Source organism: Callorhinus ursinus, unplaced genomic scaffold (genome assembly GCF_003265705.2).
Source record: "Callorhinus ursinus isolate GAN/ISIS: 27379988/994484 unplaced genomic scaffold, GSC_fseal_2.0 scaffold24, whole genome shotgun sequence".
Lineage (NCBI taxonomy): Eukaryota > Metazoa > Chordata > Mammalia > Carnivora > Otariidae > Callorhinus > Callorhinus ursinus.
In genome coordinates, this window is record NW_027397086.1 from 26,769,339 (window position 1) to 26,795,011 (window position 25,673).

Here is a 25,673-nt window from a genome sequence, read left to right on the forward strand (position 1 = left end):
ATTTTCCTTTGGCTTTCCTTTTTCCTCCCCAGGGTCATTCCATATTGCTTTCCTGAGCTCCTCGCGACTTGTTTTCAACCAGTGTGCCCATTTCCTCATACCTCCAGTGTTATATCATTCAGAACAGTATTTGCTTAAAATAGGATTCTGGAAGACCAAAGAACGTTCGAGACCCAAAGTAATAGCTTTCTAATGAAGGGCTTTCGTGCATTGAGAGATATCATTTCATTTTTTTTTAAGATTTTATTGATTTATTTGACAGAGAGACACAGCAAGAGAGGGAACACGAGCAGGGGGAGTGGGAGAGGGAGAAGTAGGTTTCCCGCGGAGCAGGGAGCCCGATGCGGGGCTCGATACCAGGACCCTGGGACCACGACCTGAGCCGAAGGCAGACGCCTAAGGACTGAGCCACCCAGGCACCCCAAGAGATGTCATTTCATTAATATGAATAAATCTCTATGGGTCCCCATGATGAAATATCATGCCGGCTTCTATTCCTCTCACAAAAGAAACATGCTTCCTGCTGGCATGACTTGGGGCAGCCCTTAAGGCAGGAACAGACGTACATACCTATGCTGGAACGAGTAGTGACGACCTATCCAAGAGGAAAAAATATTCTGCACTTCTCATGTGGAGACTGAGTTGGCTTGAGACCTCACTGCTCTTTTTAGAAGTGCTTAGATTTTAGGTAGTTTCATTCAAATGTGAATAAAATAAAGGGTACAGTGTATGACAGATCACATCATCACATACCACTTAAATGAGCATTTATTATATACTTATTGACTATTTGGCACTTTGACAATGAGCACTAACTTATCTCCTTCAGCTCTCACCCAGTTATTTTTGGATCTCTTATTAAACCTCTGTGGCCTGTTAACTAAATGATTTCTGAGAGACAAAGCTCAGAAATGACCTCTCTCAATGCATGAAAGCCCTTCATTAGTAATGAGAGCCACTTTTCAGACAGCTGTCTCATGAGTTTCTTCTCCCTTTGCTCAGCTCTCTCTCCTAGATGTTCTTTGCAAAATTTTTAACCTTCTCATGTATAAGAAATCTGGAAGTAGGCGGTCTCATTCTTACCTCATTCTCATCTGTGGTGTTGGCACGACGTCAGAACAATTCAATAAATGTCTGCCAAAATGAAGGGTTGGGGATGGGTACTGAACCACGGAAGCCACTCCCGGGAGACTGACAGGTAAGTGGAAGGAGCCACAGACCTAACTGCCATGACTGGCTAGGTGACCTGGTTAAACCAAACCTTTCTGATTTTTTTTAAATAAATGTTTACATTTCTGGCTTTTGGAATAAGGAAGGGTTTGCACTTGGCAATTATCTTCTCAAATCTTTCGTCGTTTGCAAATTGGGGATGATAATCTCTCACGTCCAGCAGTGAAGTGACGTTCATAAGGCGCCCGGTATAAGGTTGAGTGCGGTAGGGATTTGGGGCGGAAGTGGTGTCGGCTGTTATTTTTATTATGGGCAAAACCAATTCCCTCCAGCGGAGAACACGCTTGCAGGCCGGCTGGGGCTGTGAAAAGCGCAGAGACCTCATCCTTCCAGCGTTTCAATTTCCTTAGCCCTGAGCCTGCTTTTCCCTTTCTGCCCATCAGTTGGCGCCTTTTGCCGTCCTTTTTTTTCCCTCAAGCTGGTTTTGCGGGCTGCGGTCGCTCCGCAGCTCGCAGGTCACATGGCCTGCCGGAGCCAGGGGACCCGGCGCGGGAGCTGCGCCGCTGGAGGAGGTGAGGCTCCGGCGCGCACCCGAGCCGCGCGGCGCCCGCTCCGCCCGGGCCTCGGGGTTGGGCGATGGCTCCTCTGTGGCGATGAGCCAGCCCGCCTAGGCGACACCAGAGGCGGCCCTCGGCGTGCGCGGAGGACGGAGCTGACCGCCCCCACCGGGTAGGTTTTCGCTGCGTGCAATCTGCCCAGCCTCTCTGGCATCGCAGCCGGACCGCGGGGACGAGGATTACCCGGGCCGCCGCTGGCGCGGGGAGAGCCGCGGCGGGTGCTGGCGCCGCTCCGGAGGGCCTGCGCCCCCGGCCGTGCGCTCTGGGCAGGCGAGCTTCTCTGAGGCCCGGGCCGGGGCGCCGGCCGCTTCCTGCCGGAGGACCGCGGGGACCCCAGAAGGGCGTCCCCCGCGTGGCCCGGGCCGGTGTCAGGGCAGGGATGAATGAGTGTCGCGGCGAGGGCGTCTCTCCACCCCTCGCCCGCTTCGGCTGCGCCGCGAGGCCGACAGGAAGGCGCGAGCCGGGCGCGTGCGAGCTCAGGTAAGACCCTGCTCCTGGCCCGCCTGGCGGGGCCGCCCAGCCAAAGGGCGCATCGCCTAATGGCCGCCCGCACGCGGCGAGGGTCCCTCACGCGTCCGCCCCTCGGGCCGGCCAGGGTCGCCAAAGCGCTGCTGCGGCGTGGGGTTTCTGCGCGCGACCTTGCAGCCCGGGGACCGAGGAAGGGCGACCCGGCAGAGGAAGACGTCCGTCCCAGCTCCCGGAAAGACCAGCCGAAGGGAGCCAGCGCGGCGATCGGAACCGTTAGCCTCGACCTACGGGTGGGGAAACTGAGGCCAGAGCGCGGCGGGGACTGCCCAAGGTCAGCAGCAGACGCTAGATCCGGGATTGTGGTCTTCCGCTCCCATTCTCTTTCCGCGAAGACTGGAGGGGACCACCCCCCGCTAGCCACATCCTCCTCCTGGCCTCTAGGCGCGGGCGTTGTCGGTGCCGCACTGCGCCCGAAGTGCCCAGGGGCGAGAGCTCCTGCAGGGTGGGTGTGACCCTGGCATTCCCTGCTGGTCCCGGGCCGCCCCCGGGAGAAGCGCAGGGCGGCTCCAATGATGATCTCACAATGCGGCCCATTAGCAGAACCTGCAGGTGTGTGTGCGTGTGCGCTTGTGTATTTCTCCAGGAGAACTGGACTGGTAAGGGGGATAGCTTTTTTTAGGGGTGCATTTCTAGAGTGCACTGTACCAGGTACTTTGGGCGGTGACAAGAGAAAACTACGTGTGTCTAACACCTAACCTTATTAAAATTATTAGAATTTTTTAAGGATTAGTGTATTACAAAGCATTCAGGAAACAAAAATGTAAAGGAGAAGATAAAGATAACTTAAAACTTCATTTAGATTGTTGAGACTTTCTGGATATCGTCTTAAAGTTTTCTCTGCATACAAACATCTAAACCAACAAGGTAGACAAAAACAGTATCTTGTTTTAATTTGCACATCTGGTTACCCAGGGGTAGCTAATACCTTTTCCTCTGTATACTGGCTTTTTGCTTTTGCAGGGGTGAACGTTCTTAATTCTTTTGTTCCACCCCCCGTCTTTTAAAAGTAATTTCTATGCCCAACCTGGGGCTTGAACTCACAACCCCGAGATCACCAGTTGCACACTCCACGGTCTGAGCCAGCCAGGCGCCCCTCCTTTGCCCCCTTTTCAATTGGAGTGTCTTTCTCTTCCTGATTTTTAAGCATTCTTTATATATTACACAGTAAAGAAGTAATTCTGTCATTTATGTTGCATAGTCTTTCCCAGTCTGCTTGATGGTTTTGTCAGTTTTTCATCTTTGACCGTATACAAATTTAACTTTTTCATTTAGTGGTGTGTTTTTTTTTTTAATGGTTTCTGCTTGCGGACCTTGATGAGAAGGGGCTTTCCTAAACCTTTAGGCCTTTCCTAAAATATATAACTATTCTTCTGTATTTCCTTCAAGTATCTTTAAGCTTTTGTTTGAAAATTTTAATGTGAAATTTATTCTAGCTTAAGTTATAAAGTGGAGAGCTAATTTACTTTTCCTGAAGAGTTAGCCAGTTGCCACAAAGCTATTAAGTCCATTTTTCACCCCAATTTAAATTGCTTTGATTATGGTAGATTAAATTATTACAAGTTTGTATCTGTGTGGACTTTCACCTCTGTCTATTTATCAGTATATTTTGGTGCTGGTGCCATGTTATTTTAATTACTGAAGTTTTATAGTAGGTTTAAGATCTGCTTAGGCAGATTCTCTCTTACTACTCTGTATTATCATTTTCCTGGCTCTTAGAAAAATCAGTTTTATTGAAGTATAGTTTACATGCAATAAGATACACCATTTAAATGTATATTTTGATGAATTTTATCAAATGTAACCACCATCACAATAAAAAATTATGAAGCGCTACGTAAAATTGATGTTATTATTGCACAGGGGCCCTGCTAATCTTTGATACATCCTCCCAATTTTAGTATATGTGCCAGCAAAACGAGTATTTCGTAGCAGTTTTTATTAGTACTAATTCCAGAAAATCTTTTGAATGCTTTGGTCAATTTAACTAACCTCTCCCTCCCTGCGCCACCAAAGGAAACAAACAAAATCTTGTCTGGATTTCTATGGGATTTTGATAACAAGGGTCCTCAGAGTATAGGGGCCCTGGATGTCATGTTCACCATCCCACTGCCCAGGACAAGACTCAGTATGTGTTGAATGAATGTTTAATAATTATCATAAAAGTAATATATACTCTTTACAAAAGTGTTGAAAGGGGACGCCTGGGGGGCTCAGTCGGTTAAGCATCTGCCTTCGGCTTAGGTCATGATCTCACGGTCCTGGGATCCAGCCCCATGTCGGGCTCCCCACTCAGCGGGGGAGTCTGCTACTCCCTCTGCTCCTCCCCTCTCCCTGCTCATGCTTGTGCTTGCGCTCTCTCGCTCTCTTTCTCTGAAATAAATAAATAAAATCTTAAAAAAAGCAAAAGCAAAACAGGAAGCTTCTATTCCTCCATACCTTCATCTCTCTTTCCCTAAATTATACTCCATATTAAAAATAGAATGACCATACTATGTATATTTTTCTACAATTGCACTGACATAGTTGGCATTATTTTTCCCGTAGAGACTTAAAATCTGCTCAAATTGTAACAAATTACCATAGATTGAGTGGTGTAAACAGCAAAACATTTCCTTCTGGAGGCTGAAAGTCTGAAACCAGGCTGCCCTCATAGCTGGGTTCTGCTGAGGGCCCTCTTCCTGGTGTATGGATGCTACCTTCTCACTGTATTCTCACTGTATTCTCACTATATTCTCACTGGCGGAGAGCAGAGAGAGCAAGCCAGCACTCTCCCACCTCTTCGTATAAGGGCACTAATCCCAACATGAGAGTTCCACCAGCAAGACCTAAATAACCTCCCAGAGACCCCATACCCAGATACCATCACGTTGAAGATTAGCGTTTCAATACACGAATTTGGGGGGAGTGCATTCAGTCCATAGCAGAGACCTAGATAAGACTTTTTAAAGGTTAGTATATTTAAAGCTTTCTCTTCCTTTTTTAATGGCTCCTTATCATCCCTTTGTGTAATTATCTAAAAATATGTTTCCTGTTGCTGGGTATTTTCTTTCCCTGCAGTTCCTTCCTCCTTCCTTCTTCCTCTCCTTTCCTCCTCTCTCTTCCCCCTGTCTCCCCTCCCTTCCCCCTCTTTATCGTTCTCTTTCCTACTATTACAAACAAAAACTGCCATGAACATTCCTTGTCCATCTTTGGTAGCAAGTGTTGGCATTTCTGCAGGATAGATATCTAGAAAGAATTTCTATGTCAAGGGGGATGCACATATAAAATTTTTATAGATACTGGTTCCATTTTCCTTCCAAAGGTTCCACCAATTTGTATCAAGTGCCCATTTGTTGAACTGGGCCCCTCCCTCCTGAAGTAAGTTGAACTGACATTATATTAAATACAGAGATTAATTCTGGAGAAAGAGATCTCTGTCCTCTTTCATTAGTGAGGCTTTCCAATGGGGAAAATCTTATGTTTCTCCACTTACTAAAGACTTTTTAAATATCTTTCAGTAGAATTTTATAGTATGTGTGTATATTCTGCATATCTAAATAATTTATTCCTAGGTTTTTTACCCCATTTTCACAGGGATCTTTTATCCCATTAATTCATTTGGTTATTGACTGATTAGGTGAAGCAGTTTGTGTGTGTGTGTGTGTGTGTGTGTGTGTAATACTATATATTATTTTAAAATATATTTTTACATTATTATTTTTACATATTAATATTTACATTCTGAAACTCTGTTACCATTTCTAATGATTTTTCAGCTGATTTTCTTGGGTTTCCAATCTCTGCAGTGACAGTATTGCATATTGGTTGGGAACATGGGTTCTGGAGCCTGTCTGCCTAGGTTCAAATTTTCCCACACACTTAAAAGCTTTGTTAACCTTTGGTACGATTAATTGTGTCTTTAGGTTTTTCAGGTATAAAATGGACTGAATAATAGTATTTCTCATAGGCTTCTTATGAGGATTGATGAGATGCTTAGAACATTGCCTAGCACATAGTACGTGCTCAGTAGACATGTACAAATAAGTTGATCTCTGCACACTATAAGGCCACGCTCTCTGATACTCCCAATTTTATAGCTGAAGGAATTGAGACCCACCGAGGTTAAATGACTTGACTGTGAGCGTTTATTTGCTTAACAAACATTGAGCCTCTCCTATGCATAGAGTACTGTGATAAGTCCGCAAGGGATATCAAAGATAAATCATACTGAATTCCACTAACAACAGATTTGTAAGTCCAATTGGGGCATAAGTCAGGGGTCATGAATAAAGCCATGGAGGGCAGCAGGCATTGTGGACAAAATATGGGCTTTGGAATTTCTCCTGTGTTTTAATTTCCTGCTCTCAACTTGGTAGCATTTATTTTTTTTTTCCTCTAAATGGGATTAGTTCCATTGCTATTCAAGAGTTGCTATTTTGGTTAAATGAAATAGATGTTAAGAGTCTATTACAGAACTTGGGTATGTAGTAGGAGCTTAATAAGTGGTAGCTATACATAGATACAGTCTGAAGTAGCAAGTGATAAATGAATGTTCTGGGAGGGAAATTTATGTAAAGGGGCCAAGCACTTGAGAAACAAGAGTTTATTTCTGTTTGGGGTAGATGAGGGTTGGCTTTTATGAGGTCCCTTTTGAGGTGATTCTTGATGGTTGAGTAGCCTGTGTGAGGAGAAGAAATAAGACCAGAGAGATAGTTGAAACTGGATTGTGAAGAATCTTGGTCAAGAGTTTGGACTTCATTCTGTAGTCACTGGGGAACATGAATAGTTCCACAGAAAAGAGCGTCGTGTTCAGACCTGTGGTTCAGAGCATCAGAGGGACGCTGATAATGTAAAACGTTACCATCATTTGCAGTGTCTTCTGTCTGAAAAAGGGCTTTCATAGCCACTGTCTCATTTCATCCCCACAATGCCTCCATAAACGAGGTATTTTTCATTTTCCTATTTGGCAGAAGCAGTCTCAGATAAATGATTTTACAAATGGACCTAATGAGTGAGTGCTGGACCAGACACGGACCAAGATCTTTGGGCTTCCAATCCATTGCTCCTTCTGGAAGTCGGAGGCCTAGTTAGGAGCCTGTTGCTATCAGCTGGCCTGCAGGTGATGAGGAGTAACAAGGGTGAGGCAGTGCAGAAGGGCATGGCTGTGGCGGGGAGAGGAGGGAAGAGAGGCGCCAAAGAGGCCATATGGGTGGCATTGCTGGGACTTGGAAAGTGACCGGGTAGGGCCGAGAAGTCAGAACGTACTGGTCTTTTGGACCCAAGGTTCCTGGGAGAGTGGTGGTGCCATTCACGTAGGAGGGCAGCAGTGGGAAGCAGTCTTGATTGCTCATCTCCTGACACTCAGCCTGGTGTACTGCCTCACCTGCCCCTGTGACCCCTTCAGCTTAATTTTTATTTATTTTATTTTATTTTTTAAAAAGATTTATTTATTTGAGATAGAGAGAGTGCAGGGGGAGAGGGAGAGGGAGAGAGAGAGAGAGAGACTCTCCAGCAGATTCCCCGCTGAGCACGGAGCCCGATGCGGGGCTCGATCCCACCCCGAGATCATGACCCGAGCCGAAATCAAGAGTCAGCCGCTTAACCAACTGAGCCACCCAGGCGGCCCCAGCTTAATTTTTAGAAGCTGCAGGAAAATGTAACTGTCACTGTCGCTCCATTTATTCATTCTAGCCCTATTTCCTGTTCATTTCTTGGTGTCTTTGTCTTTTACTGTCTTTTCTGAGCCTCCATCCGAGACACAGTAACAGACATAATCCAATTTACAAAATGGTTGTGTTTCAAAGTGTACCAGGAAGGCATAGATAACTCAGTAATCATTACGCCGTCTGAATCGGGTCTGTAATGGTGTCATTGCTTTCAGGCCACCTCACGAATGCCGGTCAGCCCACAACATCTGTGGAGTGTGGTCCTGAGCTGGTGATGCCCTGGGTGACTGTGGAATTCTGGGAAAAGACAGAGTGGTAATGCACACATGGTCCTACTTCTGTCCCATCCCCATATTGGGCTGAGGGTAGAGACCTCCTTCCCTCAGACTACCACTGCAAAATCCTGTTTTCAGGTAAGTTATCTTAAAACCAAATCAGTAAAGTGAAATAAATTATAGGAGGCCTGGAACACCACACCCCATGGTGCAGCAATTGGTTAAATCCTTTAAGAAGATGTTTGAAAAAGCAAACCAGAACATAGTCTTGAATATCTACCTAACTCCATGTGGCTGAATTTTAGGCAAACCAGTCATCTGATCGTTGAAGGATCTGATCCCACCCCCCATGGCCCAAAATGGGTGTACTAGATTGCATTATTGTCCAAGATATTTTCTGCCTCTCCCTGGAGAGACATATATTTCCCTAATCATTAGCTTCAGGCTTGGCCGTATGTCTTTCGGTACCCCTTCTTGCGGGAAGATTACATAACTCTGTTCTCTTGAACTCAAGGGTTGTTATGTAACTTGGGCTGGTCAGTGAAAGGTAGGTGGACATGACGTGTGTCATTTTTGAGCTGTGACCTTGAGCTGTGTCTCTTTCTTTTCTGCCACAAAACCAGCAATTTCTAGAAAAGAGGCAGTTCCATCTACCTTGGTCCTGGAGTGTGAATGACAGGGAGCAGAGTCTTCACTGATCCATAATGGACAAGTAACATGAGCAAGAATTAAACCTCTTTTCTTATAAACCCCTGAGATTTAGGGGTCATTACTCTAGTCTGTCCTGACTCATACTGTTTATAGTGATATGGGGGCCAGATGCCTTGTGAACATTTTAGAAATGTCCCAGACTCAGCAGATTGCTAGAGCCTTTCTTTTTTCCTGCAGGCTTAGAAATTGGCCTGCTGCTTTTGCTTTCCATTGAACCTTCATCAGGAGAACAGCACTCTGGCACCATATTTTTAAAGCAAGCTATTCCTGAGATGTTAATGATTTTATTGCCCCCAGTGGGGAAATTGCCTGGGATTAAAGGTCCTCTTGATGTCGGTACCAGGTGCTCCAGTTCCTGACCCACCTGCCAGAGGGGAGAGAAAATCAGGAGCCTGGGGTGTCAAGGGGCAGGATAATAGGGCCTGAGGGCAGCAACACAGGGGGGCTTGGAGAGGACTGACATCTTAACTTCTCCTGCCCCACACAACGAAATCGAAGGAAGATCATCATGCTTGCTTGATGAACAGCTTCAAGAAAGTCTTCTCCCCTTGTATCCACCTGGAACATACAAGCCTCTTTTGTGCAGAAAATCTGAAGCCAGCCCTGCACACACACCAGGCCCCTTAGCAAGATCCTAGAAAATAAAGCAGGAAGCCACGGGCCTGGGAAGGCTGGGTGCTTTTAGGGTCCCTCCGGTCATACCTGGATTTAAGAGTGTGCCCTTTGAGTATATTTCCCCCCGTTTGCTACACAAATAGTAGCATGCTAGACAGACTTTTCTAGGTCTTCTTTCGCTGAAAATACATCTTAAAATTTTTCCATATCTATATATGAAGAGTTTGCTTTTTAAAAAGAAAGAAAGATTTTATTTATTTGTCAGAGAGAGAGAGGAGCAGGGAGCCCAATATGAGGCTCGATCCCACATGACCTGAGCCGAAGGCAGACGCTAAACCGACTGAGCCACCCAGGCGTCCCCAGAATTTGCTTTTTTGAACCTTTTTTATTTGGTGAAAACACTTAAGTTCTATTGTCTTAGCAAATTTCAGTATTGTATCTTAGCAGGCACAGTATTGTCAGCTGTAGTCACCAAGTTAGGCATTAGATCCTCAGACCTTATTCATCCTATAACTAAAATGAGTCAAAGAGTATAAACTGTGACCAACCTCTCCCCACTCCCACGGCCCTCCCCTTAGCACCTGGTAACCAACAGTCTATTCTGCTTCTGTGAGTTTGACTTTTTTTTAGATTCCACATACAGATGATACTATGCAGTATTTCTGTCTCTCTGTCTTATTTCACTCAGCATAATGCCTTCTGGATTCATCCATGCTGTCACAAATGGCAGGATTTCCTTCTTTTTTTCTAAGGCTGAATAATATTCCATTGCATAGATAACACCACATATTCTTCATCCATTCATCCATCCATTAGTGGACATTTGGGTTGTTTCCATATCTTGGCTATTGTGAATAATGCTGCAATCCAGATACCTCTTTGAGATAGTGATTTTTTTTCCTCTTTGGATATATACCCCGATGGGTGTTTGCTGGATCATTTGGTAGTTGTACTTTTAATTTCTTGAGGAAGCTCCATACTGTTTTCCCTCCATATCTCCAGAGTGGCTCTACCAGTTTAGGTTTCAGCCAATAGTATACAAGTGTTTCCTTTTTCCACATCTGTGCTAGCATTTCTTATCTCTTGCCTTGTTGATAACAGACATCTTAATAGGTGTGAGGTGATATTTTATTGTGGTTTTGATTTGTGTTTCCATGATGATTAGTGATGTTGAGCACCTTTTCAAGTACCTGTTGGCTGTTTATATGTCTTTGGAAAAATGTCTATTCAGATCCTTCTTTGCCTGCTTTTAAATAAGTTGGTTATTGGGCACCTGGGTGGCTCAGATGGTTAAGCGTCTGCCTTCGGCTCAGGTCATGATCTCAGAGTCCTGGGATCGAGTCCCGCATCAGGCTCCCTGCTCCTTGGGAGCCTGCTTCTCCTCTGCCTCTCTCTCTCTCTCTCTCTGTGTGTCTCTCATGAATAAATAAATAAAATCTTTAAAAAAAATAAAAAAAAAATAAGTTGGTTATTATTATTATTGCTATTGAGTTGTATGAATTCTTTATATATTTTGGATATGAACTCCTTGTCTAATATGTGGTTTACAAATATTTTCTTCCATTTTATAGGTTGCCTTTTCATTTTATTGATGGTTTCCCTTTGCTGTGTGGAAGCCCTTTAGCTTGTTATAGGCCCGCTTAGTTATGTTTGCTTTTGTTGCCTGTGCTTTTGGTGTAAAATTTAAAAAAAAATCATTGGGGCGCCTGGGTGGCTCAGTCATTAAGCGTCTGCCTTCGGCTCAGGTCATGATCCCAGGGTCCTGGGATCGAGCCCCACATCGGGCTCCCTGCTCGGCACGAAGCCTGCTTCTCCCTCTCCCACTCCCACTGCTTGTGTTCCTGCTCTTGCTATCTCTCTGTGAAATAAATAAATAAAATCTTTAAAAAAAAAAATCATTGCCAAGACCAATGTCAAGACGCTTACCTCCTATCTTTTCTAAATTGCCCTGGCTCTCCAAGGTCTTTTGTAGTTGCATACTAATTTTAGGATGGTTTTTCCTGGAATTTTAATAGAGTTTGCCATTGAATCTGTAGATCCTTTGTAGATCATCTGTAGATCATTTTGGGTAATATGGACATTTTAACAATCAATTAATTCTTCTAATCCACGACCACAGAATATCTTTCCATTTATTTGTGTCATTTTCCGTTCTTTCAACAATGTCTTATAGTTTTCAGTGTACGGATCTTTCACCTCCTTGGTTAAATTTATTCCTAAGTATTTTATTCTTTTTGATGCTATTGTAAATGGGATTGTTTTCTTAATTTCTCCTTATTAGTGTATAGATATGCAACTGATTTTTGTATGTTGATCTCATATCCTGCAACTTCACTAAATTCATCTATTGGTTCTCGGTTTTTTGAGTCATATACCATTGGCAATTAGAGCCAGGTGATCCAGGGGCCCATCCCTCAGGTTTTGCTGCAAAAGCTGGGGCACCAGGCCTTTGTATAAGCTCCTTTCAGGGAGATGCTGGGGATCTGGTTTTATCATTGGAGTGAGCCCATGGGAGAAGGTGGGAGAAGTGCCTATCAGTTCCCCTGGGTTCTAGGGAGAATCTCAGCCAGCTCCTAAATATGTGTTAAGTTAGAAGCTGGACCCTGTGGCAGGAATTTGTAAAGTATGCACTCAAAACCCTTCCAGGGAAAAATTAGGGGATGGTCATTTTTGCCTGCTCCCTGCATGCTGAGCCCTGGAGGGGATAGAACTGGCAAGTGCTCATGTTCTCACAAAGAACTGCTTCTTTGTTTGCTATGGTCCTGTTGGTCTCTTGGATGCAAGCCCCATTGGCATTCAGAGCTAGATGTTTTGGGAGCCCATCTTTCAGGTGGGAGTCTTAAAATTTGGGGTGCTGGATATGTGGCCCAAACCCTTTACTCCTCAGGGAGAAGCTGGGAATGGGAAGTTCCCTCCCCGTTATAGGGCACTGTATTGGGGGTGGGGTTTATGGCTGGAGTGTGTCTCAGCCTTTCTTTCCTACCTCTTTCAACGTGGGTATTATGTCATTTTCCCTAGGTGTAGGGGTTCCTCAGCTAGTTTCTGGATTTCTCTCAGGGAATTTCTCATAATGTAGCTGTACATTTAATGCATCCAATGGGAGGAGAGAAGTTCAGGAGCCTTGTATGTTGCCATCTTGGTCTCTTCCAAGTTTGCTTGCTTTTAATGGGTACTTTGTATTCCATTCTTTGGATGTATCATAATTTATTTGACTCACTCTCAATTGATGAGCACTTGACAGTATTTTGCTATTACAAATGATGCCGCAAGTCATTTCTCACACTTGAGAATATTTATCTAGGAAGGAATGTTAGAAATGGAATTTGCAGAGTCATTAGTGGTTTTCCTAGATATTCCCAAATTAATTCTACAGAGGTTGTGCTGATTTATACTCCCATTAGCAAAATATGTGTGTGCCAATTTGGTAGGCCCTACTTTGCATGGGTCAGGGAGAGTGTATTAAAGGATGAGAAGCAGCTATCTACATAAAGAAGCAGGGAGGGTGGGGGACTAAAATGTTCAGGGGTGTGGGAGTTGTGTGAGCAAAGGCCAGGAGTTGGATAAGAGTGTAGCACAGTCAGTATTCTGAAAGATCAGTGTGTCTAGAGCTACTAATTGGTGATATGTGGCTACTGATTACTTGAAATGTGACCAGTCTGCATTGAGATATGCTGTAAATGTAAAATATACACTGGATTTCAAAGACTTAGTATAAAAAAAACAAAATACCTCATTAATAATTTTTCATATTGCTTTCATGTTGAAATAACAGTTCTGATGTATTGTATTTAAAATATATTATTAAAATTAATTTCATCTGTTTCTTTTTGCTTTTTTACTGTGGCTGCTAGAAAATTTTAAATACCTAAGTGGCCCTTGCATATGTTTCTATTGGAGAGTGCTAGTCTAGAACAGGGATTGGTGAACTATGGGCTGCTGGCCAAATTTGGCTTGCAGCTTGTTTTTATGTGGCTGGAGCACTAAAAATAGTTTTTATATTTTTAAAGAGTTTTACAAAAGAAAAAGTCTAGGAAGAATATGCAACAGAGACAGTATGTGGCCCACAGAATCCAAAATATTTACTATCTAGCCCCTTACAGAAAAATATTGCCAACCTCTAATTTTGAGTAACTAACGCACAGTCCAGATCATAAAGGGTCTCATGGACCATAATAAGAAATGTGGATTTTAGGGCGCCTGGGTGGCTCAGTCGGTTGAGCGACTGCCTTCGGCTCAGGTCATGATCCTGGAGTCCTGGGATTGAGTCCCGCATCAGGCTCCCTGCTCAGCGGGGAGTCTGCTTCTCCCTCTGACCCTCTTCCCTCTCATGTGCTCTCTCTCTCTCTCATTCTCGCTCTCTCAAATAAATAAATAAAAATCTTTAAAAAAAAAAAAAAAAGAAATGTGGATTTTATTACCAGAGCAATGGGAGGCTAAAGAAGGGCTTTAGGCAGGAGAGTGATATGAGCAGATTTATGTTTTTAAATGATAACTGTGTGTGTGTGTGCGCGCACACACACACACACACACACACACAATCCTTAAACAGCCCACCCCTGGGACTGATCTGGACTAAAGAGCGTCACATTCTTGCTTTACCAGAAACTCACCAATTTGTGTCAAAGGAGTGTGGATGGGGATTTGGCACCAAACACAGAGCTCTGCAGTGTCACATTGTCACATTGTCACGTCCGTGCTCACCATGGGCCTGGCGTTCTCCAAGCTGCAGGCCTTATCTTAGTGGCTGTATTTTGTTCCTCCTTCTAAGTGGGTACGCTCTCTTGGGTAATAGCAAGCGCAGGGAGAACAAGGCGAGCAGAAAGACACCTGAATGACCCCGTTCCTTACCAGGAGTATAAGCTCAATGCAATTTCAGTCCTTGGTTTCCATTAGGAGTGATGTGCATCCACGTGATTTATTAACTCCATTGGCCTGAGCAGCTCACAGGGAGAAGCATCCCCTCTATCGTACTGTGAACGTTCACAAACCAGCAGGCCTGGGATTGCCTGCTATTCAAACCTCTCCCTGCTATTTCCCTCTTCAGGCACTACTTACTAGTACTGGGGTAGTCTGTCTCACCCCTGGGTCCCACAGTATAATGTGCTTCTGATGCTGAAATGAGCCTTTATTGAATTATTATGTCATTATCTTATAGAGAGAGGTGTGGTATTGTACGCAGTTCTAGTGGGCTGGACAGGTTGCTGCTGTAATAAACTAGTCCAAAAATCATTAGTGACTAGACACAGTGGATTATGTATTACTCCCCACACAGCCCACTCTAGCTTGGAAGGCTCCTGGGAGGTGAGTAGTGGGAGGGACCTCCCTCTCTGAATCATTCAAGACCTCAGGCTCCCGCCATCTGCTGGCTCCACCCTCCTCCAGAGCCACTCAGGTGGCAAACGGAGAATGAGACAGTCGGGAAGGCACAAATGCTCTCAACCACCTTGGCCCAGCAGTCACACCTGTCACGTTGCTCATATTTTCCTGGCAAATCTTACTCACTGGACCCCACCTGGAAGAAGATGAGCTAGGGAATATGGTCTTTCTGTGTGCCCGCGAAAGGGAGGACACGGAAATGACTGCCCTGAACTCAGCACTACAACCTCATATGGTCCCTGGGCGGCCCTTCCTTCAAGGTAACTCACAAGTGAGGCGGTTCCTTCCACATGTGTACACACTGTATTATGCTTCTGACATAAGAGGTTTAGGTTTACCTTCTGTTCTTTAGACACCGCTTCGTTTTGCATTGACATTACTGGTGTTATACTGCTTTTGTCCTTTTAATTCTGTTTCTCATATGAGTCTATTTTCCCTCAGATCATTAGGCCTCCTTACTCCCAAGGTATCACTTGAGTTTGTATGTATGAATACCTTTTTATTTTTTTTTTATTTTTAAAGATTTTATTTATTTATTTGAGACAGAGAGAGCACAAGCGGGGGGAGCGGCAGAGGGAGAGGGAGAAGCAGACTCCCCGCTGAGCAGGGAGCCCGATGCGGGGCTTAATCCCAGGACCCCAGGATCACGACCCGAGCCAAGGGCAGACACTTAACTGAGCCCCCCAGCTGCCCCTGTGTGGATACATTTTTTTTAAAAGATTTTATTTGTTTATTTTATTTGAGAGAGAGAGCACAGGCGTGAGTGGGGGGAGGGGCAGAGGGAGAGGGAGAGAGAATCTCAGGCAGACATCGTGTTGAGCACGGAGCCCGACACTGGGTTTGATCCCACAACCCCGAGACCATGATCTGAGCTGAAACCAAGAGTCAGATGCTAAACCAGCTGAGCCACTCAGCTGCCCCCGTATGGATACATTTTTTTAAAAAGTTTTATTTAAGTAATCTGAGCACCCAATGTGGGGCTCCAAGTCAGGACCCCGAGATCAAGAGTCGCAGGCTTTTCTGACTGAGCCAGCCAGGCGCCCCAAAGCTGTGGAGAAATGATGGGACTTTCCACCCACTGAGTGGCTGAGTTGGGAGTCACATGTGTGCCTGACCTCCAGCCTGCACTCTGAGCCATCACGTCATGCGACATCCTTTCTGGACCAGGCTGGGGGTAACTGTCTCTTTCATCTTCATTTCTGTTATCCCTCCCTCCTTCATTGCAAAGCTGCTCATGGACCTTTCTTCAGATATTTCCTCCCCTCCCACGGCTGGGGCTCTGGAGTTCGCTTGCATATGGGAGATACTGATTCCTGTGGTAGTGCTATAAAAAATAAAATGGGAGAACAATCAGGATTAAACTAAGATGCAGTTTTAAGTATAGTTGCATGAGATTAGAGAAATAAGAATGGAAGATCTTGACAAAGACATCTCAGAGAATCCTAAAGAGTCCTTTTCTTTTTTGGGATGTGCAGAAAAGACAGTTTTCAGAAACTGCTATGCGTAGTCAGTCAATACACACTTACTTTGGAATTTACTTTAAATGTGTATTTGCTTTGTGTCAAGTCTTGCTTTTTCATCTGTTTTAAGAACACAGGTCTTTGTAGCTGCTGCATTGAAATAAGGATCTTACTAGCCAACCTGATGACTTTCTGGCACATTGTAAACCCAACTAACCATCTGAGGGTGTAGCAACTTGCTTGGGTACACCAGGATTTCCGTACTCATAGAAATAATGAAAGAATCCCAGAGATCATTAACCCACACAACCGAAGAATAGTGTACTGGAGAAAGTACTTGGAAGTCTCTAGTAGCTACAACTTAGAATTAGAATTTCTGGGTTGATATGTGCTGCATTCTGTCTCTGGGTTGTTTTTTTGTTTGTTCTTTAAGGCCTCTTACCATTCTGTACTTGTCTCTCTCTAGGTTTGACTTGTGCAGATTCGGGCCTGTGTTCCAGGATGGTTTGTTCTTGGGACCAGACCTGACCAGAAGTTGACCTCATGAGCACATCAGCCCCTCCCACTGCCATGCTTCTCCGGAGGCTGAGGCGGCTCTCTTGGGGCAGCACCGCTGTCCAGCTCTTGATCTTAACGGTGGTGACATTCGGCTTGCTGGCCCCCCTAGCCTGTCACCGGCTCCTGCACTCTTATTTCTATCTGCGCCATTGGCACCTGAACCAAATGAGTCAAGAGTTCCTGCAGCAAAGTTTGAAAGAGGGTGAAGCTGCCCTCCACTACTTTGAGGAGCTGCCATCTGCCAATGGCTCGGTGCCCATCGTCTGGCAGGCCACCCCCCGCCCCTGGCTGGTCATCACCATCATCACTGTCGACAGGCAGCCTGGCTTCCACTATGTCTTGCAGGTGGTGTCCCAGTTTCACCGGCTTCTGCAACAATGCGGCCCCCAGTGCGAGGGGCACCAGCTCTTCCTATGCAATGTGGAACGTAGCGTGAGCCACTTCGATGCCAAGCTGCTGTCGAAGTATGTCCCGGTGGCCAACCGCTATGAGGGCACTGAGGATGATTATGGTGATGACCCTTCGACCAACTCGTTTGAGAAAGAGAAGCAGGACTATGTCTATTGCCTGGAGTCCTCCCTGCAGACCTACAACCCAGACTATGTCCTGATGGTGGAAGATGACGCCGTCCCAGAAGAGCAAATCTTCCCAGTTTTGGAGCACCTTTTGCGGGCTCGCTTCTCCGAGCCACACCTCAGAGATGCCCTTTATCTGAAGCTCTATCATCCCGAGAGGCTCCAGCACTACATCAACCCAGAGCCCATGCGGATCCTGGAGTGGGTCGGCGTGGGCATGTTGCTGGGGCCCTTGCTAACCTGGATATACATGCGGTTTGCCAGCCGTCCAGGGTTCAGCTGGCCCGTCATGCTCTTCTTCTCCCTGTACAGCATGGGTCTGGTAGAACTGGTGGGCCGGCACTATTTCCTGGAACTGCGGCGGCTGAGTCCTTCCCTGTACAGCGTGGTCCCTGCCTCTCAGTGTTGCACCCCCGCCATGCTCTTCCCTGCCCCTGCGGCCCGCCGGACCCTCACCTACCTGTCTCAGGTGTACTGCCACAAGGGCTTTGGCAAGGACATGGCACTCTACTCACTGTTGAGGGCCAAGGGGGAGCGGGCCTATGTGGTGGAGCCCAACCTCGTGAAGCACATCGGGCTCTTCTCCAGCCTCCGGTACAACTTTCATCCCAGTCTGCTGTAGTGTGCCAAGAAATGCCTTTCTGAACTTGGCCGCTTCTCGGTGATTCCGATACCGAGTTCTTTATTTCGACATGGTTGCTTGCAGTTATTTCATTGTTTCATGTTGTTAGGGATCTAGGCACTGAGACAGCTGAGAACGTACACGTCAAGAACCTTGGCTTTGGTAACTCTGGCAGGAGTGGATGTTCGCCCTGAGGCAGGACCCCTCTCCCTCCACACAGCCACACTGCCTCATGCAGTCTGACCCGCCTGCCCAGGGGGCATTTAAATACCAGTTGTGTTCTGCCTTCGTCGTCAGCTCTGCTTTGTGATCGAGCTCGTGACTGCCAAAAATATTGTGCACAAAGATAATGACCGTTTTAGGACTTGAAGGGTAGAATTTGGTGAAAGGTGAGATCCTTTTGAAGGGATTTCTTTCTCACTGGGCATGAGAATGGATGTATGTCTAGAACATATGTCCAAAGAGGCAGGACCATATTGACAGGTTCCATTTGTTTCTTTGACCTGGTGTGATAAAAGCCGGTAAAAGCCGGTAAGAGCCGTTGGCAGTGCCTGACGACTTGGTGCAGGTGATCTCGCTTCTGTTACATGGTGTTTCTTTCCCATGCATCTGTAGTATACTGATGGTCAGTATTGTTAGTGAGAACTTTAAGGCACAGCAAGATCTGGAAGCACCTCTGGATCATCAAGGTCAGACTGCTTATGTTTAGTAGTGATTTCATATTGAATGTTTCTATCATATTCTGATTCTTTGAAAATTGGACATTGAAGAATGACGTAAACTGGGTGAGCTCTTTACTAATAGCATATCCTTTTCCCTAACTTTGCTGGCTAACCATTCAACCTCATTTTTTTTTTTCCTTCTGGGTATCAGGTTGTTAGAGTAGCAAAAGCATAGACTGTGAAGTCGGAAGGGCCTGAGTTTTTATTTCAGATCTCTGCCATGTCCTTCCGATGTGCATGTGGGCAAGTCATGACCACTCTGAGTCTCTGTTTCTTCACCTGTAAAATGGGGATGGCCATACCTACCTTTGAAAGTTGCCTTGAGGATTAAGTGACAGAACGTATATAAAACACCCAGCAAGTGCTTACTTAGCCCATGGAAGGCACTTGGCAAATACTAGTTCTTTTCTCTTCTGTAATGAGTATATAACACTCAAGTGTATTTTGGATAAAGATATTAGTGATACTGCTTCAGGTGTGCAGTAGGGCATAGGGCTCCCGCCCAGAGAGTAGCCATTCTGGACCAAACTCCTAGAATAAAGGCTGACTTGTTGTGATTTGTGAAGGAGATGTAGCTCAGCTTTCACCTGGCGCTGCCTCCAACCAAGACAAAAATAATGGTTTGTTCGAACTGGAAATGATCTGAGACTGCTCTCGAGCTTATTCCAAGACCTGCATCTGAAAACTACTCTCCTCCGAAGTTACACTTAAATGTCCCCTGACGATACTTATCAAGCCGGAGGCCAATAAGTCCCCTCGTGAAGATGGATGTCGACATCGGAGTTCAAGCGTTGACAGGTCGTTTCAGCGCCACGTCTTCATTTGCTTTGAAATTTCCAGTGAGCTCCCATCCTCCCAGTAGACAGGACTTGGGAGTTCTACACCATACTTTGCAGATGGACAAACTGAGGCCAAGGGAGGTGAAACCGCTTCCCCAGGGTCGCTCAGCTGGACAGCAGTGGACTTCCAGCTCCGGCACTTTTCTCTTAAGCACGTTCATTTTCTAAATATCCGTGCTGTGAGCATCTCTTTTGTAGAACCTGACTGTAACCTGGGCAGAACAATGTCTCTGTAAGCTCCCGTGGTAGAACCTCATTGTCCTGTGGATTTTGGGGAACCAGCAGGTCTATGTGTGTGTTGTACTGTTCTCGTGAGATGTCATGTGTCGCTCAGGAATGTCCAAAGTGAGCGGAGCTTCTGGATGACTTGTCAGGATGTTCAGATTCCACTGCTTCATTCATCCTCTCCCCATCACTGGCTCATCCCATGTTCAGGAACAGAAGCACCCCCGGCCTGCAACTCTAAATTAGAGTCTGTTGCATTAACGATCGGATCTCCTCAGGAATGTTTTTTTGCCCAGCAACAGGAGAGTTACATCTAAGCTAGCTAAGCAGAAGATAGGGAATCATTGCTGGTTTATATTTCTGCTCTTTTGGATTCAGTTGTCTACCGCATGCAGATATCTCCTCCCTTGACTCCTTCATTTCTGGATGGCTAAAGCCATCTTTGCCTTGTCTAATTTCCTACCTATCCACTAAGATGCCTTCCCCCATCGATCTTAACTAGAGCCTACTGTCTTTGGACGTTTTCTGCAGAGGCAGGCTCAGTTCTGCTGTCTTATCCTCACCCTCTTCTAGATCTCCCTCCCTTTTCTCCCTCATTCCTAGAGTCCAGTTTTTGTATACTATCCTTGGTTAGGACAGCTGACAGCTTTACACCAAAGCTGAAGTCTCGTTTAATCCCTAAGCAAGGGGGCTAGAGGAGAACTAAAGGACATAGGTCACCAGGAGGGTGAAGGTCTCTAACAGAACCTGCTCACCCTTCAGGGTTTAAATAATTGTCGGGCCTAAGAAGTTCCCTATTGTGATTGGGTATATTTGCATAGATGTATCAGTTCAAATTAAAACACCTGTTCCACCGAGGCATCCTGAGAAGACTTTTGTCATTCTCTCTCATTTCTTTTTTTTTTTTTAAGATTTTATTTATTTATTTGACAGAGGGAGACACAGCGAGAGAGGGAACACAAGCAGGGGGAGTGGGAGAGGGAGAAGCAGGCTTCCCACAGAGCGGGGAGCCCAATGCGGGGCTCGATCCCAGGACCCTGGGATCATGACCTGAGCTGAAGGCAGACACTCAACAACTGAGCCACCCAGATGCCCCTCTATCAAATTTCTTTGGATGGATTTTTCTAATGTGAATAGTATCAAAACTAAACACACACACACACACACACACACTGCATTTTGGAGTCCCAAGGTAGCCATTCACAATTATGGGCTGTTGGCTTAAAAATTCATAACTGATTCAGTTGTATTTCTTAAGTGGAAACATTTGAATTGTGCATTCCTTTTTATTGTTGTTTAAAGAAAAAAGGGTTGAGAATGCAACCGTGCAACTGGAGAACAAATCAGATTAATATGATGATGGGATTAATCCAATTTACCTTGGATACACTCCTTATTTGGTAGAACTTATTTAATTGGTAACTTAAGTTTGGGTAGAGAGGCATTCTAATTGGAGTTGATTGCTGTGGGATTTTTATATACACTACGAAACATTGTGAGTTACAGTAGTACACAATATGAAGTTGGCTAATTTTAAGTCACATGAACCACTTGGATATTTTTATCCCAACTACAGTGAATTTGCTGAGAAATGCTCATTAACTGGCACGGGTTTTGTTTTTAGGCTGGATTTTATTTGGAAAACCTTTGGGGGCTATGTCAAAGATGATTGATACTGTAATTAAAAAGTACTTAATGTATTAGAACTGCAGTGGAAATGTGCTGTGGCTTCCAGCTCACTCCAGGACTTGTGTTGTAGCATTGTCGTGAGTCATCACTCTTAAGAATGGGGATTTTTGGCTTAGAACTTAACAAATTTTCTTGATTATTTTCCCTAATGTCCTACACAGAAATGTGAGTGAATGAACTGATTCAAAAGAGGCAGCTCTACTAATAATCTGGGGTAAAAGCAGATGAAAATCCAAAGCCAAATGATGAATTTATTCAAAAGAAACACGGAACAGATGGTGTAAGTATGTAGGAATGGGATAGCTTTAAGATGTCCGAGAGATGGAGGAGGAAGACAAAGATGTAGAGTGAAGCAGAGGGTCACCTGTTTCTGTGTGTCCCAAACTCCGTATGTAATAAATTCTTTTTTTTTTTTTTAAGATTTTAAGTACTCTCTACACCCAACATGGGGCTCAAACTCACAACCCCAAGATCAAGAGTCGTATGGTCCACTGAGCCAGCCAGGCGCCCCTGTAATAAATTCTTCCTGTGTGTCCCACTGTCCTGAAATCTTTATAGGACCAGCCTATGGAGAATGCATAGGAACTAAATAATGAATAGTCAGTGTTCTATATAAATAGTTCATTACTTTGCTAGGACCTGGCTTCCTACTGCATTTAGAATAAAATTCAGCCCCCCTACATTCCCTTCCAGGCCAGGTGGAATCTTGCCCCTGCAGATTAATAAGACTTCATGTCTTATTACCACTCCCATCCGTGTTCTCCAGGTTCTAACCACGCCAGCTCGCGTTCACTTGCTTCGACTTGCTGCACTGACTCTTACCGCAAGGCCTTTGCGTGGCCATCCTCTCTATCTGGAACAGTTTTCCCTTGGCTGAATCTTTCCTATAATTTAGGCCTCAACTTAATTTTAATCCTTCCCAATAGATTTCCCATCCCTCTAAAGCAGTCGCCATCCCCCTTCCCGACCCCCAGGCCCATCTATCACTTACCCAGTTTGATTCTCTTCAAAGCTCTTGTCATGACCTGAAATTCCCTTATTATCTTGGGATATTTCCCCCTCCTTCTCCCCCCACAGGATATAAACTTCCCAATATCTGGACTCTTCTTTTTCATTTATGCTGTATGCCCTGGAACAATACCTGACACATAATAGGAAATGAATGAATGAAAGAGGAAGGAAGGAGGGAAAGAAAGGCAAGCAGGAAGGGAGGGAAGAAAAGAAAAAGGGGTTTAGAAAGGGTATAGGGGTCCACAGTGGAACTGCCTATGGAAAAGAGAAATACTAATAGAAGAGAAAAGGGACTAGGGAGGAAAATTTAGGAGAGACAGAGAAGGATCCAGGTAGTGAGGGTTGGTTATGATGTACAATTCTGACTCCACTGAAAAGTTTTTTACGTGCATTCCAGGCAGAGGGAATGACAAGCACAAAAAGGAACTTTTGACACCAACCACAGAGCTGCTTTTTTGGGTTTTATGGTTTTCTTTCTAGTGTGTGCATTGGGAGTTGTGGGGGTGGGGGGCAGGGGAGGGTCCTGTGTGTTACTGTCAGGCGAAGGCTGGGATTTTCCCTTCGGGCTGCAATCTTCCTGGTGCTGCCAGTGGGGATCATCTAGATATGAACACCACGCATGGTGGGTCCACGGCCTCATCTGGGACTTTTAGGCCAAAAGGCTGGAGAGAGAGACAGAACAATCCCCACACTATACCGGTGAACTCACGTTATAGGGCTGAGTGGCTCTGGGCGGTAGGAGTGGTCTTTGGCAAAACATTATATGATTTAACACAAACCAAGGATAGAGACGTAAACCTTCCCAGAGACGAGACATGAGGAACAGGCCACTCTTAGAGGATCATTTTTCAGATACATGACTTTTGGGTTATTTGATGTCTGTTAGCATGGCTTTGTTTATTTATTTATTTATTTAAGATTTCATTTATTTATTTGACAGCAAGAACACAGCGAGAGCGGGAACACAAGCAGGGGGAGTGGGAGAGGGAGGAGCAGGCTTCCCGCTGAGCAGGGAGCCCGACGCGGGGCTTGATCCCAGGACCCTGAGATCATGACCTGAGCCGAAGGCAGACACTTAACGACTGAGCTACCCAGGTGCCCCATAGCATGGCTTTTTTTAAATGGGAATTCTCCACAAAAGTTGAGTCCTCTGCAAAACTCATACACTAGCAACACTTGAGACAAAGAATGTATGCCACCTCAATTTGGTTTTATCCAGAAAAAGATGTAAGCTCTGGCATTGTTGTGACCCCAAAGACCTGGTTGCTTGTACAGTTAGCAGCCCATATTTTATTTTATTTTTTTAAAGATTTTATTTATTTACTTGACAGAGAGCCCAAGCAGGGGGAGCAGCAGAGGGAGAAGCAGGCTCCTCACTGAGCAGGGAGCCCGATGCGGGGCTCAATTCCAGGACCCGCGGATCATGACCTGAGCTGAAGGCTGACGCTTAACCGACTGAGCCACCCAGGCGCCCCTAGAGGCCCATACTTTAGAAACACCAGTCAACTAGTCTGGGTAGATTTCTTTCTAGCACCATGTTTGGGCAATTCCTCTTGTCCTTCTCAACCATACTTTGCCAGACCTAAATATATTCAGAATCCATAGCCACCTAGGGTTCACCAAATGAAGGTTGGCTTCCATCTAGCCTCCTCCTGCAATGGAGTTTATGATAGAGGAGGCAGGGTCCCTGGAATCTACATGTGGAGTGCTCTCCTTTTGAACAAGAAGTGGAAAAATCATCTAAATTTTAAAAGTTATTAAAAAAAATAATGGTGTCTATCACATTCATAATTATAGTTCATGTATTATTCTGCAAGGAATTACATCAAGCAAAGTAATCACATGTAAATCTAAATATAGCGTTTTATCTCCATCTTAAAAAATGCCTAAATCACATTAGCAATATTCATTCAGATGACTCAAGTTGTTTCCTTATTTTAAAATGTTTTCCCAGTTTTACTGAGAAATAATCAACATATATCACTGTATAAGTTTAAGGCATATAGCATGCTGGTTTGATTTACATATATTATGAAATGATTACCATGAGAAGTTCAGCTAACATCCATCTTGTCATATAGGTACAATAAAAAGAAAAAACAAGAAAAAACTATTTTTTCCTTGTCATGATTTTTTTTAATTTCACTGAACCATTAGCTGAAATGCCCCACTCTGCAGAAACACACTCCCATATTTGAAACAGAAAAAGCTTTGAAGAGATTAGAATCACATTATCTTTCATTTTATCAGTTAACACCAGAGGAAGAAAACTGTTTTAACCAAATTAACCCCTACAGTCATGCTTAAATATGAATCCTCACACTAAGGCAGAGACTCACATTAAAATTCAGAATTATATCTCATACATCAGGAAGGTGCATTGCAAATTTTGCAGGTTGGTTTCAGTGCATGAGATGGTTGTAGCATAAGGATGCATTTAGCTGCAAATAACAGAATCCAGTCTCCCAGGGCCTCAGGCAATAATGACGTTTGATTTTATCACCTAAAAAGCAGTCTGGAGAAAGCAGGCTCAGTAATGCAATGGTGTCATTCGGAGCCCAGATTCTGTCTCTCCTTCTTGTCCGCCATCTTTTACTGCAGCTTCAAATACTACATCCTCACAGGGCTACATTCAAGATGGAAGAGACTGGGGTAGAAAAAAACTTCCTCCTTGTGAAGTTCTATGTTTCTTTTCCAGGAAGAACAATTTCAGGATGTCTCCCTGAGACCTCTCCTTTTGTTTCATTGGCCAGATATGGGCCAGGCCCTCTCTTTGACCAGTTCCAGGCAAAAGGAAATTGGATAAACCCAATCCCAAATCCCTCCATTTTAGCTTGGGTGGGGGCTTATCTTTCTTGACCTCAAGGGCTCTCTACCCATCACCCAAATAGAATGGGGCTTTTGTTAGCCAGAAAGATGGATGTGGATTGCTGATGGGCAAAATGTGAACAGTGACTGCCCTGTTTCTGGAGGAAGTAGTCAAGACTTAATATTTTTCCTGCTCTTGCCACTTTGTATGATATTTAGAAATTGAA

At 44.9% G+C, this 25,673-nt stretch overlaps 1 protein-coding gene across 7 annotated transcripts; it reads left to right on the top strand.

The window, feature by feature from the left end:
• Positions 1 to 338: 338 nt before the first annotated feature.
• Positions 339 to 25,415, top strand: PGAP4 (post-GPI attachment to proteins GalNAc transferase 4). 7 transcript variants are annotated; one of them, XM_073876639.1, is made up of 3 exons: positions 339 to 1,899; positions 8,176 to 8,373; positions 16,864 to 25,415. In XM_073876639.1, the coding sequence occupies exon 3, from the start codon at positions 16,941 to 16,943 to the stop codon at positions 18,150 to 18,152; it is 1,212 nt and encodes a 403-aa protein (XP_073732740.1). In that variant the 5' UTR covers positions 339 to 1,899; positions 8,176 to 8,373; positions 16,864 to 16,940; the 3' UTR covers positions 18,153 to 25,415. The 7 variants fall into 7 exon arrangements, with proteins under 7 accessions (XP_073732740.1, XP_073732741.1, XP_073732744.1 ...); XM_073876640.1 differs by having other exon boundaries at positions 339 to 1,198; XM_073876641.1 differs by lacking the exon at positions 339 to 1,899 and adding an exon at positions 2,164 to 2,267.
• Positions 25,416 to 25,673: the final 258 nt, after the last annotated feature.